Genomic DNA, 19,664 nt, shown 5'->3' with positions numbered 1-19,664 from the left:
CATATTTTTTCCCAAAAGAATGGCCACATAACTTTCTTTCTTCTTCTACTTCTTCTGCGTCTTCTTCCTTCTTCTTCTTCCTCTTCGTCTTCCTATTCCTCTTCTTCCTCCTCCCCCTCTTCTATCTCCCTCTCCCTTCCTCTTCTTCTTTTTCTTCTCAAATCTCAATATACTACAAACGTGAATCATTTTAAGCAAGTTATAAACTAAAAAAACATCGAGAGTATTTCATATCTAAAATTATAGACTGTTTAAAGGAAATTTTGAATTTGTCAGAATTAAATGATTAGTGTATACTTTATTTATAGTAAATGTATCATAATATATAGTCAACGTATAGCTCGAGTACAAGTAAATTATATTCAACTTTTCGAATATACCATAATAAATAGTCAATATATTATTATTTTTTTACTAAACTTACTTTATTGTATATTTATGAAAGTTGAAACTATCCCTTTCCTAAATGTAATAACACATCTCGAGCTAAATTAAGATAGATTAGCAAATCCCACCTTTAGATATAGGTCCGCATTCCGCAAGTTAAGCCCGGAAATCAAACCTCCGAGTTCCAGTAGATTCCTCTGGCATCGGTTTCATTTTCTTTCTCTTCCAAACTCTGCTGTTTTTCTGATCGGAATCAGTGAACGCCATGGAATACGATTTCAGGAACAGAACAGGACCTCCTTACGATACACAATTGCCGATGTACGGCAGGCCAGCTACCGGAGCTCCACATCCACATCCGAACCCACAGCCACATCCAATGTACGGCCAAGCTCCCGGACTCTATCCAAGGCCTGGTCAACACTCCGGCGGCCGGAACCCTCCTTTCCATCACACGCCTCCTCCGTCTTCAAACAGTATGTATTTCATCCATCTCTTATTTATGTCACCTGTAGGTTATAAGTTCGGATTGCAATTTATCAACTAGTGGAATTTTGATCTCTTACCTGTTGAATTCCACTTTTGCAGCTGGAATTGGCATCAGAGTTGCTATTAAACCCGAATATCGGATTACACCTCCGGTACGAAACCTATAACTCTGCTCATCAACTTAAGAAATGACAACTGGATCCATAAAATGAACAAATCAATTAGATTTAAATTAGGAATTCTGTCTCCAATTCTATTTTTGCTTTCGTTGAATATTTCTTTTGTATATTGATTTAGTATTGTATCAGTTGCATAGCTTAAAGCTTTTGTGTGAACAATAGGTTCTTTTTGGTTTATTGCAGCCTCAATTGTCAACACAAGTGGGAGAAATTCCCCGAAGCACATTCAACTTTGATTTTGACCTTGAGAAAAAGATTTTGGCTGAAGCAGAAAAGGAAAGCCAGAACTGGAGCAGGCTAGGGCTGGAAAATCTTCCACCTAGAATGCCAGAACAAACTAACATGGTACTTACATTTTTTGTTATCTTGTTAACTGCCCTACTAAAATGTAAAATCTATTTACATGAGTTTCTCAAAGCGTAGCATGTCCAGTATCTGAATAAATATGGAGAATTAGTGTAGGTTATTCCGCACCGTAAAATAAGAATGTCTAAATATAATAAATCATTTGAATACTGAATTTGTTGGAATGCACCCACCTAGGACCACACTTGTTTGACCCTTGAGTAGAGCAAAATGGCTTAAGAAGATTCATAGAGCCCCCACCCGCAGTTTAGAATTGAGGTGTAGTTGATTGTTAGCTGAAGTGCTCCCTCCATTTCAATTTATATGATGGTACTTGACTGTGCATGGTGTTTAAGATAATTCATTTTGACTTATGTATATTAGTAGTGGTTGTGGAAGAAATAATGATAAACAATAGGATAAGTTCATTTGAGAGAGAAACATCACATCAAAGTTTAAAATCTGTATAGTTTAATGGATGTGCATTGTTGGAAGTAGGATAGACATGGAACGATAATCATTTTGGAACTTGCAAAAATGAAAAGAGAGTTGTGTAAATTGAAAATCAGAGAGTACTAGTTTGGTTTCTACCCATAAACCTTTTTTTTTAACCAGCTAGGATGGTGATTGGGTCATGAAGACTAAGATGTTAATCGGAAGATCTCTATTGCTATGTATTTTCTTCAACAGTCTTAAATCGTTGAGAATTAGCTCATCAACAAGCAAAAGAAATAGACGAGCTGTGGAGCTGGGACACCTGTATTATGGCATATGGCATGAGTGGTCAAATCTGTAAAGTAGTTTGAGCATTGAGATGGAACTCACTTAATTTTGTGTAATGTGTAGGAGATTACTTCCAACACTTGTCTTTAAAGATTCCTAGTCTGCAATGGACCTGAAGAATTTAGGGTTTTCTTATAAAAAAAATTAAGTGAAACTGAAGAGTTTGAGATGCAGCTCACTGCCAGTCATTCAGTTCAATCACTTTTTTCTATAGTCAATAACAAATGTGGCGTGAGTTTAATATCTGTTCAGGCTCTTTCTCTGGATTGAACTTCTAGATGTTTGAAGTGATGTTAATAAGCAACCCTACAGGTAAAGGATCGTTTCCTTAACATCATGTTCCTGTTAACCACAATAAGCTTGGGGATAATGACACAGAAGCTGCTAATATGATACATGTAGACAACATTTCATCCTCAAGCTGAATCCCTCCAACCAAATTTGCATAAGGTCAAATTTTATCAATAAACTACCAAGATAACAACAACATACCCTGTGAAATCTCACAAGTGGGGTCTGGGGAGGGCAGAGTGTACGCTAACCTTACCCCTACCTTGTGGAGGTAGAGAGATTGTTTATGAAAGACTCTCGGCTCAAGTGCAACAAATCCAAGTAAAAAAGAGAAGAAGAAAGCAGTGAAGAGAACATTAGCAACTAATTAGGATGGTACCAATAAACTACTAAGATGGTACACAAAAATACATAAACCAACAACATAAAAAACGTCAACACATCAAGTAATCCCTTAAGATATCCATGTATCCAGGTTATCTAACATACTACTATTACACCAAAAATATAATTTATGCAAACAAGAAATCTTTATTTTAAAATATCCGGTCCTTTTTCCTTTAGAGCGAGCCTTATTTCTTTCTAGCCATATAATCCAGAAAATAGCATATGAGAATGGTTCTCTAGATTTATTTTAGGTTTTATGCATCAAACTTTGTCAGCAATCCATCAAACTCTTAGGGATTGTTTGGTGTGATGTACAGGGTATTTTTGGGGAAAAATTATTTCTTTAGCTTTTGAAAAATAACTTTTGCTACTCCCAAAAGCTTGGCCAATCACTTTTTAAAAATAAACACTTTTGGCTTCCCAAAAGCTTGGTCAAACATGCTATAAGTTATACATGATTCCAATTACAACCAAACAGTGGATTCAAATAATCATGTATATAATTTGGTATAACTTTAGTTTTACAAAAATATATAATTTGGTATAACTTTATCCGATGTTTGGTTGTAATAATTTATAGCCTATTTGACCAAGCTTTTGGGAGGCCAACTATGCTTATTTTTAAAAACTAGGGTGTTTGGTCTTTGGGGGTAACCAAAGTTATTTTTCAAAAGCTTTTCTTTTTTGAGAAGGATTATTTTTCAAAAGCTAAATAATTTTTTTAAAAAATAAAATAAAATTGGGGGTAGGGGAAGGGGAAATGGAGAGGGGATTACAATGTGGGGAATCAAACCCTCACCAACAAGGTGAAAGTTCAGGTAGTCAACCAACTGAGTTACTAAGATTCCCCATTGAGAAATGCACTATTTACATCAAGTTGGTATATATCCCACTGTTTCTTTGCAGCAATGGCAATCAATGCCCTCACAGTTGTCATTTTAACAACTGGGAGAAGGTCTCTGTGTAGTCTATGTCATGATGTTGAGTGTACCCTTTCACTACAAACATGGCTTTGTATCTTTCCACACTTCCATCAACTTGAATTATCTTATACATCCACCTACAACCAATTGCTTTCTTACCAATAGGTAAAGGTATGATGGACCAAGTATTATTGTCATGCAAAGCAGCCAATTTCTGAGTCAGGGTTGTTTGCCAAGCAGGATCAAGAGCTGACTCTTCATAGCTAGATGACTCACAATTATGAGTAATATTCAAAGCAAAAAGTTGCTATTAGGATTTAGTTATGCAGGAGAGATTTGGTGTTTGAGAGAAAAACAAGCAATTAGGGAGGAAGGTTACTTGAAATTTTTGAATTTAAGGTTACAGTATTTATTTGTGATTTTTTGGCGTTAATTTTTTTTTTTTTTTTCATATTTTTTATTAATCAATTACTCATTTTTGGGATTTACCGAAAAAAAAAAAACTTTAAAAAATTTGTTGAAATTGTTGAATTTAAGGTTACAATATTTATTTGTGAATTTTTGGCATTAATTTTATATTTTTTTCATATTTTTCCTATTTTTTATTAATCAATTACAAATTTTCGGGATTTACCGAAAAAAATAAAAATTTAAACAAAATTGTTGAAAACAGGTAGGGTAGTTTATTTAAAAAGGGGGTTGATTTATGGGTCGGATTAGGTGTTTATGGGTTCGAATTTTTTAGGGGCATAATTGATCTCTTTCCATTTTCATATAAATGTCATGTAGTAAAGTCAAAATGAGGTGGCAATTCCACGTGGCATTTAAAGAAATGGAAAATGAACTGGATATGTCCAGCAGGCCAACTAACGCCCATAAGGGCATATTTATACGAAAAGTTGGACGGCGAGGGCATGAGTGAGCCAAACTTTAAACGGAGGGTATATCTAGACCTTTTCAAATAGTTTAGGGGCATATTTGACCCTTTGCCCTTTATTTTATGACATTTTTTAGGATATTAAATATCAAGTCTCTGGACAAAGGTAGTTAGCTTCCTTAAATGTTTGATATATATATAAAAATAACTAAGCATTGGTTCCAAAGAGTGCATCATGTGCTTTTTTTTAGAATATTTTTCCCAGAAGTTTTGGAATGTGGACTACATTGAATGTTCTGCAGTTAAGAAACTCAATGTGATTCTGATCTGTGGTCTTTTTGTTGAAATTTGAATGAATCTTTTCTTACTTGGATATATATTTTTCTTTCTTGAATGTAGGGATACACTGGAGATCCTATGATGAACAAATACGCAACATCTGGTTTCAATAGAGAGGCTGTGGCAATAGCAGTTGCAAATTATGGAGATAATCCTATCAAGGTATATATCCTTTACATGCTTCTCTTACATATATGTTTGGATGTGGCACTATGAGCATTGTCATATTAGTTATTTACCAAAATTACCTAAAATTAATTTTTGTGAAGACATTTCTCCACAAGAATTTCCATTTCTTATGATCCCGTGTCCTTGGTCGAATTTCAAATTTTATTCACTGAGGAATCAACTTAACTAATTTTTGTAGTGAAATCGGTAAATGACTAGATTCTTCTTTGAAAATAGGGTTCACATATCTGGAAAGTGCATGAAAGTACAACATGATACAACTAACTGCATCATAAAACCATTTTGGAAATATTTACAGTAATGTTTACAAATTTTGAATTTTAGTTACTGAAAAGCAAATCATGACATTTTAATTTGTCACCGAGATGGCAGCATGGTCAAGTGGAGAAGTGTTATATAATAATTTGTTCAATAGCATTAAGGAGTACTTGTCTCTATAGTAAATGTGACCATTCATTAGCTCTTCTAAACAATTTCAACAACTTTCTTTCAGGTCAAGGAATTTGTGGAGGGATATACTCTCTTGAAAGAGATGGGATTCTCATCTAACAGTGTTGCAGATGCCTTACTGATGAATGACAACGATAAAGATAAGGCAGCAGCTCAATTGCTCGGCAATTCATCATAATAATTTTATTGAGCATGTAATGTAATGAATGTGTCAATACATTATAATTCAAACCTTATAATTCCATTGTAAATGTATGTTTAGCCATTTACTTGTGTGCAGATGATATATTTTCTGATAAGCCCTATTATTAACTTTTAAATAAGTGATGTCTGGCGTTACTGATAGCTACAGATTGCGATAAACATATTTGGCTGTTAGCGATTATTCTTCTTCCATGTCAATTGTCGAGTTATATTCAATTGTCATTGCTGAGCATTGCACACCAGTCACCACCTGTGTTAATCATGTGTAAATGCATTGGAAGGTTGGATCTACTGATTCAATTTTGAAGCTGATCAAGATCGGTATAAGAACATCAAACTTGCTTGCCCTTTTACATGAACAATCGAAGGGAAATTTGGAATTTACATCACCCCTAACTAGGTATTTACATGAAAGAAAAATACAATTCCAAGACACTGTTATGTCGACTAAATGTGTATGTGCATTTAAGGGGTGAACAGTCAACATGATCACAAACCAAATATGTTGTCACCGGGACCAAATATTGCAGCAGTAAATTGTCGTGTGTTCAAGTCATTCCCATCCAGACCCGAACCAAATCTATCAAGCCACTGAGTTGGACTAGGATTTTCTGCCTCTTCCACCCACTCAGATGTCATATCTATGTCATCTAGTTGGAGAGGATCTTCCTCAGGAGGTTTAGAAACCAAATACCGTGCTAGCTTCAGATTATAATTTATGTAAACAAGGTCTAAAAGTGTTTCCTTATCAATCTTATTGCGCTTCTCAGAATGGATTTGCTGAAATGTGCTCCAATGTCGCTCAAAAGTGAACGTACTGCACACTTGGCTAAGTATTTTAATAGCAACTCTTTGCAATGTAGGAGCAGCATCACCATACTGTTCCCACCAGATACCTACAGTGCATTTCTGTTGCGTTAGTCCATTGAAAATTAGTTAGGCTATGAAGAAAACCTAGTGTGAAAAGCATGATGTGTTGTCAGCAGTCATTTTTCTTTAATCTATCAGATGCAAACGAGAGGATAGAAAACTATTAACAGAATTAAAAGTTATTTATGACATGCTGTAGAATGTCCATGCAATTGATGCAGTCCACAGGAGACACATAGTTACAGATCAACTCGATATAATTTCAACTTAATCTGTGTTTTAAGCCAGTACCAAAGTCTTATTACAAGTTAATGCATACCAATCATTAGTGTTGTCTTCCAACTTTTAGGGGCAATACATTTTTCATATATTTGAGAAGTTCTACCAACTTAAATGCTTCCCCGAATACTTAATCTTGCAGGAAGTGATATGTATGTATTCCGAGGCAGAATTGCCATGCAAGTACAACTGCTTTTTATCAACTTATGGTTTTACTTAACTTTTTTTTTTATTTGCACTGGGTGTCCGAGTCTCTTTGAGCCCCAACTAATCCCGGGGGTGCACAGGCCCTCGGCAAGGAGTTTCCCGCAAGTGCACCACGGTTAATTCAGGTTTTACCCAGTCCGATGGCCCTCAGAAATTGTTTGCACCTAGTGGGTTTCGAACTTGAGACCTTGAAAGGGAGCAAACCCCAAGGCTCAAGTCAATTGCCAGCAGGCCAACCCCTGAGGGTTTGGTTTTACTTAACTTAAGGGGTAGCAACCACAACAAATACTGGTAGCAATCCTTGAGGACCAAGGTTTGAAACTCAGCAGATAATGGGCCCACTCTTCAACCTTTTTTCACTTAAATACCAGGCTTTCGTCTATAGCAAGGTTTGAATACTCAACTTCTATAGTACTCTAAAGCCTAGAACCTTGACTGGTAATCATTATCCACGTCTAATCATGCTTGGTTAATTATCATCTTCACGAATCCTTTGGGCATTGATCCTGGTGGGGGGGTGGGAGGGGAGGGGGGGGGGGGGAGTGTTGAATATGAAACCATGTTAAGTACCAGCGTCACGGTCGGTCGATGTTGTGAAAACTGAGAGCAGAACATTTGCCCAAGACTTCAAGGATTTCAGAGCTCCTAAGAGGGATGTCAGGGCAGAACTCAACTGAGGACAATGGCTAACTTCGACCAAGTTTTCGCATAACTCTGAGACACACATAAGGCTGGACAACCCGAAGCCCCATTAAGATGATAAGTAGACCGAAAGAAGACATGTATATCATTGGTCCCACTCCCCTCAAAAGAGGTGATATACATTTCTTTTCGTCTATTTCTAATCTTATGGGGTTTCAAGGCGTCCAGCCTTATGTGCCTCTTAGAATTATGAGACCACTCGGTTGACGCCAGTTTGTACCCCCAGACGAGGAGATGCGGGAATTTATGTAAGAGTTTTTCCCTGACATACCTCTTAGGATCTCCGAAATCCTTAAAAGTTCAGGCCACATGTTTGCTTTCAGGTTTTCACAATATGGTGGCCCACCGTGACTGAGGTGAAGTGGACCGCTGGTACTTAACATGATTTCATAATCAAACTCCCCTAGAATCAACTCCCGAAGGATTCGTGAAGGGGGGGCATAGACCAGAAAGCCGGGGTGGAGAAGACAAATAAGCAAGCATGGCTAAATGTGGAGAGAGATTATCAGTCCACCATTCAGACCCTGAGATAGACCTGGAGCATGCTAGGGCAACAATAGAAGAACAGCAAGCAGAATTTGCAGAGGAAAGAACTCATATAGAACTTACGATCCAAGGACAAGTTAACTTGTCAACAGTTCAGGTCTCACCTCATCTCGGCAGCAAAAACTGCGAGAAAATGACCTTGATTCCAGGCAGGTCTTGACGAGGAGAGGGACCGATGGATGTGTAAGAGGGGTGTGACACGAGGAACATAAACATGACCTATGATATCTTTAATGTAGAAGATGCTGGTCAGCCTTTCTACTATCTCAAGAAGAATAAACAGACAAGATTTTTCTTAGGATTGCTTTAAGTTTGTAGAATTATCACTATTATGTAAATGGGATGCAAAAAATGTAAAGCTTCAAGTATACCTGGAGGAACAGTATCAATTGCTTCCTTCGCCAGATTACAACCAAACATCCCAGATGCCCGTGTATATAAAAGGATTTGAGTAGTGATATCTCGCCTCAGTTCGGGAGTTGGTAGCAGCTTCTCCAGCACTCTGAAAAAATCTTCTTTTATTGACCCAAGAAACTTGACTTCTGGGTTATATTGGATGCCAGGATTCAAAAAGGCAGCTGCTGAATGCAGAGGAGAGTGGAGGTTGTTCTTCCAGTTCTTATCCACTATATCTAAAAATGTCTTGCACTTTATTTCATCCATAATATAGTATGTCCTTATAGATTCCTTTGCTCTGGTCAGTAGTTCATATATAGTTCCCACAGCTTGCTTTCCTCCAGAAACTTCTCTCATAACTTTGAGAAAGGGTTCAGAAACAGCAACACACTCTTCAGCTGTCCTCCAAAAGTCATTGTCATCCAGAATAGCGATACAATTAACACTTTGCGATTTGTTTGTATAAGCAGAATTGGCAGCAAGCTCTGGACTGTTAAAAATAACTTTCAATCTTGACCTATACTTCAATAGACATTGCAAAGAGAGGAAGTTTGATACAGACTTCGTGATACCAGTCTTAATGATCTCTTGTCCTCCAGTGAACTTTTTCATGAGATCAAGTAATGGAGAATTGTTGTATATAAACTTCGAGATTGATTGTGCCTGTAAAATGCATCTATTTACCCAATCTAATTTTGAAAACTCGTCTAAAATTGCATTTATACACTGTGAAGCACAAGGGGACACAAAAACATTCCCATAGTTCTGCAAAATATGGTTCACTATACCAGTGCAGTGAAGTGTATTATCCACAATTACCTGTACAACATTCTCTGGTCCAAAATCTTGGATGATTGAATCAAACAACTCAGAGAGGCATTTCAGATTCTTAAAATATGAAGATGCATCTACAGATTTGTAGAAAAAAGTCCTTGAGGGTGATGAAACCAAGAAGTTGATCAAAGCTTTCATTTTGTTCTCCGTCCATGTTTCTGCAATTAAAGTGCAACCTGTCATAGCCCACTCTTTCTCAACATCTTTTGACTGTAAACTTACTTCAGACTTGATCCTCTCCAACCACGTCGCTTTCAGAGTTTCAGGAGAAGGACCTATAAACCCACTGCCACACTTCCCTACTGCCTCAATCATTTGATGGTAAGAGGAAGATCTTGCTACACCAAAGTCAATTTTGTTCTCAAAAAAGAACAATGCAATACTCCTCTCAGCATTTTCTTGGTTATTTCCAGATGAAGAAATAGCCTGCCCAATTGGTGGAAAAATCCTTGCAATTGGAGTTATTGGTTCCACAGATAAAAGCGGTTTTTCTGGAGAGATATTTGCAAGAGCTTTTGTCTCAATGAGCTTATGCTTTTTAGTACTAGGAGGTTCCTTTGATCCTATTATATCCCTTACCCTGTCAGTAACATCATCCCTGACCTTAGTACATGGATTCACACCTTTACTGGGTAGTCTGGATAAGTGGTGTTTTAACCTACTAATGCCGCCATTTAGAATTCTAAGACAGAATTTACACCTCACTTTATTCCCGTCTAACTTCTCAGCATATTCCCAACAGACGTCTTTTTCTCGAACCACTGTCAATAAAAAATCTGTTAGAGAATTTTCTGACTATCTGCTCAAAAAATAAATTTCTGAATCAGCCAAGATGGGCTTTTCTTTATTCCTTTTGTTTTCTTTTCCCTCTTAAGATAAAGAAGATTCTATAACACAGTGCACAATAATGAAACATAAATGTCATTCAGGAAATCTCTTTAATGATTTGAAATTAATACAATGATATGATCAAGTGTCATCTGCAACTAAGATAGGTATATATTATCTTAGGTTTCAATGATAAGCCCCAAAAAATGCTATTTAATATGCCGATCATCTTCAACTCATGCAACAATAATGTATCTCGATTCACTAACAAAGCTAAAAGTGATGTGTACGGATAGGCTTCTTTAGATCATATACCAAGATACTTTTGAAAATCTCAACTATAAATGATTGTCATTGTGTTAAAAACTGCCAGCATTTAAATTGGAAAAAACAGCACGAGCAAATCACACGGCAGTTTTACCACCAGTAAACTACATTAAAACTCCATAAATCAAAACTAGGTTCTATTTTGTTAAACTGATCAACTAAATTTCTTTTGATTATATGGCAAAGAAGTGCAATTAAGCATACATATTTTTTGACAGGTTAATTATCTTCTAACGATTATCTTTCAAAACAAGGGGAAGCATCAAACAGGGCTTTGATTACCATATTTGACATTCGGTAAGGCAAGGATTGAATGATATGGGGGCTCAGAACAAGATATTATGATTTTGATCACATTTAATATGCGGTTACTATAAGTTACCAGTTTCAAAAAAAAAATAAAAAAATATGTGGTTACTATGGACGGACTATTTGAACAAATTTGGTTTTGTTCTTTGCTCAAGAAATATAATCTCATCCCATCTGTATATTTTTTAAAACAAATTATTCAGAAGTCTTTTGGATTAAATCTTGATGAATTATCTGGGATGTAATACATCATGGAAAACATGCCAATGTCCTTTCTTCCTTGTAATAGGATTGCTTTATTTTTGAATTCAACACGTGATGCCTTTACTTAATCGACCTTGGAAAGAAAAGCCATGTTATTCCCTTCGACTGTTCTGCTTCGACATAGAGGCATTTCTCGACAGAAAAGGACAATTACGGACATTCAAGTTCTCAGTTCTACATATTCATCCTCAACAAAAAACCATCCCCCCGAAAAAAGGTAGCAGTCTGTCATTTCTAGGTACAGAGTTGTAATTATCCCTTTTGGTATATTGGAAATCCATATGAACCATTTTACTTTCTTTTTTTTTTTTGGATAAGAACATTATACTTCCTTCGTTTCATTCTTCATCTTGCAACATATCCATCACTTCAAACTTTATTCCGTTTCAATTTGGCAGTGCCTTTCTTTCGCGCGGTATAAATAATACCTACTGTAGTATGACACTAAACTTTTTTAGCTCTTTTTTCTTTCTTCCTTTTTTTAGTATTTTTAGGATTGGATATATGTATATCTTTTGCATTCCTCAATAACAGGATGGAAGGAACAGCATTTGTAGCGTATGATTTTTGAGATGTCCTTTCTTGTACTACTTCCAGCATTTACTAGATAGGAAACCCATCTCAGAGACTTTGTAACAGGCAACAACAATTAACATCCAACAAACTTACCTACACCAAAATATGATTACTCATAAGTGAAACTTTTTTTGTTTTTGCACTTTTAGATGGATACAGATTGACTAACACAACATTTACCACACATAGAAATACTTTTGAACTCTAATTAAAAAGGAAAACAAGTGACAAAATATTCTTACATCAAAGAAATTTAGACTTGACTACCATTAGAAGATCAATGGATAGAGCTAAAAGCTTGATGCAAGCAATATATTTATTCAAACAGCAATCTAGAGTGAATGATTATGTATCACCTAGTGATAAATTAAACCAACAAAGATAATCAACCTTAATTTTTCCTAGACTACATAATACCCTCTTCTTCTTTTTTCAGATTTCATCATACTAATCAATTTTATTACTGAGCTTATGTGAAGTTTGTAATCATGCTTCATTCCCTTCCCAAGTCGGGACAAACAAAAGAGAAGACAGACCTATATAAAACTCTAGCTTCATTAAGGCTAGAGATGTACACACTTCTGATTCTACTTTATCTCAGGTACAACATTGTAACAAAAAGTATAATCAGGAATCATGAAAGCCTTATTAAGTCCCAAATGAATATTTTTTAACTTTAGGAAGACGAGTGAACTGGAGTAATAACTCACCAAGCTCACTTCAAATTAACTAAACAATAATTCTAGAGATTTTTCAAATTGAAATAACAAAAGGTAGTTCAGTGACTTACTAGTTATGTTATGGAGGGATTCGCTTCGCAGTGGACTGATGCTACACAAACCTAAGCAATAACAGCGTTTCAGTTAAAAATCAAAGAGAAGATACAGCATAAATTAGTAAACTAAATCAATTTTAAACTGTTAATTTCTGAACAATCACCATTAAAACTTCATCCGATAGTAGTTCAATTTCCAGGTAAAAGATAAAACAATTATTTGCATTCATCATTGATGATGAACTCGCAAGCTGAAATGAGAAAGTTCTAGAGTGTACGGTGTTGATTTCTGCCATTTTTTAACAGCGAAACAGAAATCGAAAGAGAAGGAAAACAGAAATAGAGAGAGAAAATAGACGAGAAATAAGAGAGAAAACTTACCTGGAGAGACGAATTATCAATGGAGAGATAACGGTGAGACGGAAGTTGCAGAAGAGAGAGAGAGAGATCTGTTTGATTTATCGCGAGATTTTGTGGAATTTTGGAGTTTCTGAGGCTAGGGTTTAGTTTCCTTCTTCTCGTTATAGTAATATCTCATCTGGTTTTTTTCTCTTTTTTATTTTCGGCAAGAACGAAACGACGTCGTAAAGGATACAAATTTGACCCCCAAAAAATTGCAACGCTAGAAGCCAACTCTTATCAGAGCCAGGTTTCGATCCTGGGACCTGTGGGTTATGGGCCCACCACGCTTCCGCTGCGCCACTCTGATTTGTTGGTACTAATAACAAATATAATTTACTAGTAGAAAAAGTGATTATTTCCCTTACAGTAATATGTAGTAGAAATGTGATTGAGCTAAAGTCAAGGGTTTATTATGTTTACTAGTTACAAAAATCCCCCGTGTTATGTTGTGAACGAGTTTAATATTTGTTCACAAATTTATTTTTAAATGGAAAATTATGTCTTTAAATATTTTTGGAATAAAATAAATATTTGATAAATATTATTAATCTTGATAAATTTCAAGCGGTAATAAATTATACTATATAATTGTGTGGTCGTAGATGTCTCTTTTTTTTTTTTTTTTTTTTTGCACAAATCAAATGTGAAGAGGTCCATAATTAAAGTATCTTTCATCATCGATCGTTATTTTCTTACTCAAAGTGTAGTTACAAAATATACATAAATGACATTCAAAATAATAAATCTATAATTAATATGAATTTAAAAGTAAAAGTCATTGCTAAAACAGATCTCATATTTTCAAAAAAAATTATACACTAATTAAATTAAAGTAGAACAAATAAAACAATTATTTTAAAAAAAAACATGTCCTTGTTGAAGCAAGCATGTCAACGGAAACGTGCCTACTCCAGCTTCAAACTCTCTCTTATTACAGCAAAAAATATCCTAAGAATTATATGAGGAGAAGAGTGCAAATTTCGAAACAAAATGCAGGAATATACTAGTTAGTTCGAGAATTATTTAATCCATTATTTTTATCATAATAATAGAATAAATTATTCTATATATATAATGAATAACTATCTCATTGAATAATTTTTAATTTGTTTATCCATCTCTAGCTACCAAATGACCCCTACCAATCAAGAAGCATATAAATGAAAGTTGCGGACAGTTGTATACTACGTATTTGAAGGCAGAAGTACGCACGAACCACAATGGCACTATCTTTATAGTACAATAGTTAATTCATAATTAAATTAAGGTAACAAATGTGAACAACATTAAACTAAAACAACAGGACCACATATGTTGTCCTTGGTGAATTTAGCTGTAATATGTATTGGTGTCTGATCTACCACCATATTATAAAATAAATTATGAATAGCAATAATGTCATCGATCAATTTTGATTGACCATAGAAAAAACCTAATTAAGCTAACAAAAGAAAATGATAACTTGTTCTGACACGATTCATTAATTAAAACAATTTTAGGCTGCATGCAAGTGGGATTTTTTAATACTAAAATATTTGTGCATGCAAATTTTCAAAAGAGACATTCGACAATAGATGTGTAACATTTAGCTAATATTATTAAAATCACAATCGCTAAAATTTTTGTCGATATCTATATAAAGTATAGAATGTTATTTATAAATACTTATATTTGTTATTGCCGCTAAAATATAGTGGCAAATATTTTATTTGTTGTAGTGTAGCTTGTTTAGAAATTGGAATACGTTGCATTATTACTTCTCATAACAATAAATACGTACGGATCAACAAATATTGTAAGATTATAGTGTATATATAATATACATAAATTCCTGATCCTTTTTTTCTTTTGCTTAATTAATTGTTTTTTCCCTAATTTTGCTGTTGTAGTACTAATTATACTAATTAGTCTTTGGTTTCAGTCATCATGGCCGGTCGGCATACTTTAGTAGGTAACACGGGCTACGTAACATTAATAATTAATAATGGCCTTTATTTATTTTTTAATAAGTGTAATAATTACTCCTATTATTATTTTAAAGCTAAATGGAGTAGGAGACTAGGAGCATTATATAGTAGAGAAAAGTTTTTCTTAAACAATTAAAACAATAATTTAGAATAATTCTTCAGTGAAAACTTTTCCTCTATTCAACAAAAAATTCCATTTTTCACATGTTTCTTAAACCAGTTCTATTATAAGTAATCTCTATAATTATACTTTCGTTTAATTATGAGTTTGGGTTTTATATATCTATGACAAATAAATAATATAATATTATAGTGTAAATACAATTTTATTGTATATAAACTTATATTCTTTATATATTTGCCACTTATATTGAATTAATATCTCATATGGTCACTCAACTTTGAGTCATTCACTTAGAAAGTCACTCAACTTCGAATTGTTCGCTTAGAAAGTCACTTAACTTTGTTTTATAACTCAAAAGTCACTCAACTATTGATGTTTCACTTAGAAAGTCACACAATCAATTTAAATAGTTTTTTTATAAAATTTTATTGAAATTTAATTTTTATTTTAAACTATTCTTTTGAAGAAATAATAAGATATTTATTTTAATTATCTTATTAAACCGAATTATTTAATTATATTGTTTTAAAAAAACCTACCGTAGCAATTGACCCTGAGAAAAACCTTTTTTGTTTTAGCAGTGGTATAATTGGAATTAAATATGTTAAGAAGTGATCAAGAAAAAAAGGTTGGAATTCATGAGAAGTAATAAAAAAATACACAGCACAGTACCAATTTTTTTATACTTTTTTTAAAAAAAAAATAGGTAAAAAAAAATTATATTTCAATAAAATAATTAAAATAAGTATTTTATTAATTTTCTTAAAAACAGTTAAAAAAAATTTTGTATATTACAAAATTTTAATTAGTTGAAAGTGACTTTCTAAGTAAACTATCAATAATTAAGTGATTTTTTAAGTGAACTATTAATAGTTAAGTGACTTTTGATCAGTTATAAAATAAAATTGAGTGACTTTCGAAGTAAACAACTCAAAGTTGAGTGATTTTCTAAGTGAACTATTCAAAGTTGAGTGACCATCTAAGATATTAACTCCTGAAATAGTTGTATACCAATGAATGGGGATATATAGGGGCGTTGAGTGGATAGGAAGGATGAAAGGAGATAATTAACTTGAAATGTTACTTATGAAACATATTTTCTATAATGAAATCATTTTTCTCATTTATAATAAGAAACTTGTTTTTAGAGAGAAAATATTTTTCATAATATTTTGACTAATCAAACATGAGAAAATTTTAAAATATCTTTCTCCTTACCAAACACACCTTATATATTTCCAAATATTTTTGAAAAAAACATATTTGAGTGAAGTTTCAAAATGTGTTTGGCCAGAATTTTTTTAAACATATTTCACTTTTTCTTTTTTTTTTTCAAAAAAAAAAAACATGAAACATGGCTTATACCCTTAAATTTTAAAACTATAAAAATAGCCAACAGTACGAAACAAGCATACTTGCTAATTCCAAATTATGCACAACCTTTATTAGTGACATTCATTATCATGGCCTCAAATCACAATCTTATATTCAAATAAGTTCGGCATAAAATTGTCATTTTTATGAGGAATGTAATAATACATTATTCTAAAATCACGACACAAACTTTACTAAAAAAGTATTAATAACATAATTACTAGCTAGTATAATTTGTCAAATTACAATTAATCTATATATGAGTGGAGAAAAAATACGATAAGAATGATAGGAAATTAGAGACCTCATATATTGATAATGATTAACAAATTTGAAGAAAAATTTATACCCTACAAGAAAATATCATTCAATGTAATAGATGAGACACCACATATATATTGACAAAGATTTACAAATCTAAAGAAGAATTTATACAAATCAAGTATACAAACTTAAAAGCAAAACAAACCTAAAGTATAGATAGGGATTTTTTCCATATAAATATAAAAGTTTAGGGCAAGTTTTAAAATTTTAAAAAGAATCAATTAATGATTATATTTTGACCCAAAAATAAATTTAACGCAGATTTTAAAATTTGAAAACTAATATCTCAAAAAATAGATAATTGCTTTAGCCAAATAAATATTTGGCAATTTCTATTTTTATTTTTCAAAAAGGGATTCCAAAATCTATAGGTAAAATGTCATGTCAATTTTTTTCCTTTTAGTAAGTGGCAAACCAGCAGAAAGGTGTTAAATAAAATAAGGCCAAAATATATCTTTAAACATTAATTTCCATTATCGTGTACATAAAAGACAAAGGGAAACTAGTGTAATACAATTAAAAATAAAAAGTCAATTTATTTTATATTTGCCACCATCTAGGAACATGTCACATATTGTTTATGAGACATGCCTAATTGTCAAAGTTAGGCCAACGAATACACAAGAGGAATCGTGTTAGTTATACTCCCTATCCCTTGATTTTGATTTCACACTAATTGAGGGAAGGATTAAGAAAGAATATGAAGAATTAATATTTTATAAGTAGTGTTTAAACCAACATCTACATATATAAATTTGTTAGTAACATATTCCTTTTTTTACTCGTATAGACTTCTCTAAAACGAATATACAAGATTTATTTTGTGATATCAAAACTTAGATAAATAAAATTAATTAAGTGTAAGGTCCAACAATTGAATATTAAAAAATTAACGTATAAATTATGATTAAAGATAAAATATTACTGATGCGGTGCGCCCCATCTCACGCACCTTTACGACTTATGTAGTAATGTTGTTTGTCCCTACTCCCATATATATTATAGACCAGGTATATTATTTTAGTTTGGTAAGGATAATAAACTTTTACTAACGTTGCGTAAGAAACGGTTGCATCCATATTTTTTGTAGGTTTTTTGTCTGATTTTCTGAAAATGGAAATCTTTTGTTTTACACTGCTTTTTATTCTGTCTTTTTTTATTTAGGATTGAGACCATTTATCAAGTACTAAGATGATGTTTGGATTGACTTAAAAGCTGGTTAAATTTATTTTTAAGTCAATTTTTGATTTGGGAAACGGTTTGACAAATATAAAAAACAACTTAAAACAAGTCAAATAAGGTTAAAACTGACTTAAAATAAGTCAAAAATCAAAAGTAGATCTCCCCCTATTTTTTATTTTTTTACTTAAAAGTCATTTAAATTTAATTTTTTTATTTTTGACTTGAAAGTTATTTTTATAAGTCAATTCAAACGGGCTCTAAATATAAGTACTTTACATCAAAAACTAAACTAAACTTCTCCCTGTCTAGCTCTCTATACATGAGATAGAAGACATTTGATCATTAAAAGGTGGTTTGATTTATTGAAAATAAAATGCCAAATTATTTTATTTTATATTATTTCGGTTGACAATCCATTGTTTTTATACTCCATATTTCGATTTTTGTGTGGACCGGTAACGATCTTAGAATTAGCTCACTTCGTGATAAAAAATAACCAAATTATAAAAAATAAAAAAAATATTCTCCAAATTTTTTCTTCTAAAATCCTTTAAGAAGACAACGATTAAACTTTAAAACAAAACTTTATCTAAATTTATATGGTCGAGTGTAAAATGAACACTTAATTTATATTTTTCTCCGTCCCAAATTAGCTAATTGTCATCTTAATAGATTGTGTGTTAGGAAAATCAAAATAGATAAAAAATAGATATTTTCTTGCAACTAAATTGGATTACACCAATATACTATTTTATATTTATATTGTAAGACTATACCATAAGTATTACAATTTGTAATTTTTTCTCATTTAATTTAACAAAAAAATATGTCAAAATACTAATTAAAGTTCACTTCTAAAGATAATGAAAAGACAGACCCGATGAATAGGGTCAATCTCTCCAAAAAATAGAGGGATAACCAACCTTCGTCAATTTTTTTAATTGACAGACGTTTGTCGGATTTTTCGCGTGAAAATTATAATTTTTAATTTATTTATTTTTTAAAAAAAAATCGACGACGCATTCCCTCGATTTGTTATTATTTATTTTTTACAACAGTTGAAGAGTATCAATAAAAAGTATAAAAATATTTTATTAAAGAATATGTGTAGTCAAGTGATAAAATTGTTCAAAGTCATAGAAAATATTTAGGGCTAACCCATCGGTAGCCCCTTAAATTTGGCACAAAATTTCACTTAGGCACCTCAAGTGGATGATGTTCATTTTAGACACCTCATGTAGGGTTTCGTTGTGTCATTTTGACACTTTTTTGCCAATCAACAAAAATATATCAGGTGTGTGTTTACACTCGCGATGACGTGTAAAGTGGCAAATTAAATGAATTTTGAATAAAAATATAAAGTAACCAATGGCTCAATGACACGTGTATTTTTGCCCAAATAAATTTTTAAAAACAAATTAAATCAATAAAATCCCACACATGACCCCCCCCCCCACCCCCGCAATTGTCTTCTCCAATAACACCCCCATTTGCAGAAACACCCCCCCCCCCCCCCCCCCCCCCCCCCCCCCCCC

The 19,664-nt window shown here is 32.9% G+C and overlaps 2 protein-coding genes and 1 non-coding gene across 6 annotated transcripts in view; 1 reads left to right on the top strand and 2 right to left on the bottom strand.

Annotated features, from left to right (window-relative positions):
* Window positions 1–540: 540 nt before the first annotated feature.
* Window positions 541–5,899, top strand: LOC125858323 (uncharacterized). The gene is made up of 5 exons (XM_049538079.1): window positions 541–863; window positions 976–1,028; window positions 1,239–1,400; window positions 5,061–5,162; window positions 5,683–5,899. Exons 1-5 carry the CDS (start codon window positions 653–655, stop codon window positions 5,815–5,817), a joined length of 663 nt encoding a protein of 220 aa, XP_049394036.1. The 5' UTR covers window positions 541–652; the 3' UTR covers window positions 5,818–5,899.
* Window positions 5,900–6,122: 223 nt separating this feature from the next.
* LOC125858312 (uncharacterized) overlaps window positions 6,123–19,664 on the bottom strand; it is a 139,470-nt gene continuing 125,928 nt past the window's right edge. Inside the window, exons 1-5 of one of the 4 annotated variants that reach the window (XM_049538069.1) lie at window positions 13,138–13,270; window positions 12,772–12,822; window positions 9,663–10,438; window positions 8,819–9,506; window positions 6,123–6,739 (exon numbers count right to left, since the gene is read on the bottom strand). In XM_049538069.1, coding sequence (XP_049394026.1) covers window positions 6,333–6,739; window positions 8,819–9,506; window positions 9,663–10,438; window position 12,772 — 1,872 coding nt within the window. In that variant the 5' untranslated portion in view covers window positions 12,773–12,822; window positions 13,138–13,270 and the 3' untranslated portion in view covers window positions 6,123–6,332. Of the gene's footprint in view, window positions 6,740–8,818; window positions 10,439–12,771; window positions 12,823–12,920; window positions 13,056–13,137; window positions 13,271–19,664 lie in introns of those variants that run through there. The other 3 variants (XM_049538066.1, XM_049538067.1, XM_049538068.1) reach the window with 3 other exon arrangements.
* TRNAM-CAU (transfer RNA methionine (anticodon CAU)) lies at window positions 13,394–13,465 on the bottom strand. The gene has a single exon. It is a non-coding gene; the product is annotated as a tRNA-Met (tRNA).

The sequence above is a fragment of the Solanum stenotomum genome, chromosome 3, assembly GCF_019186545.1.
Source record: "Solanum stenotomum isolate F172 chromosome 3, ASM1918654v1, whole genome shotgun sequence".
In the NCBI taxonomy this organism is placed as follows: Eukaryota; Viridiplantae; Streptophyta; class Magnoliopsida; order Solanales; family Solanaceae; genus Solanum; species Solanum stenotomum.
This window is presented reverse-complemented; position numbering and strand designations above follow the sequence as displayed.

Coding starts and splice junctions, on each gene's coding strand:
- LOC125858323 (XM_049538079.1), top strand. CDS start 653: ATGGAATACGATTTCAGGAACAGAACAGGACCTCCTTACGATACACAA. Junction 864..975: donor GCCTCCTCCGTCTTCAAACA/GTATGTATTTCA, acceptor CCACTTTTGCAG/CTGGAATTGGCATCAGAGTT. Junction 1,029..1,238: donor AATATCGGATTACACCTCCG/GTACGAAACCTA, acceptor GGTTTATTGCAG/CCTCAATTGTCAACACAAGT.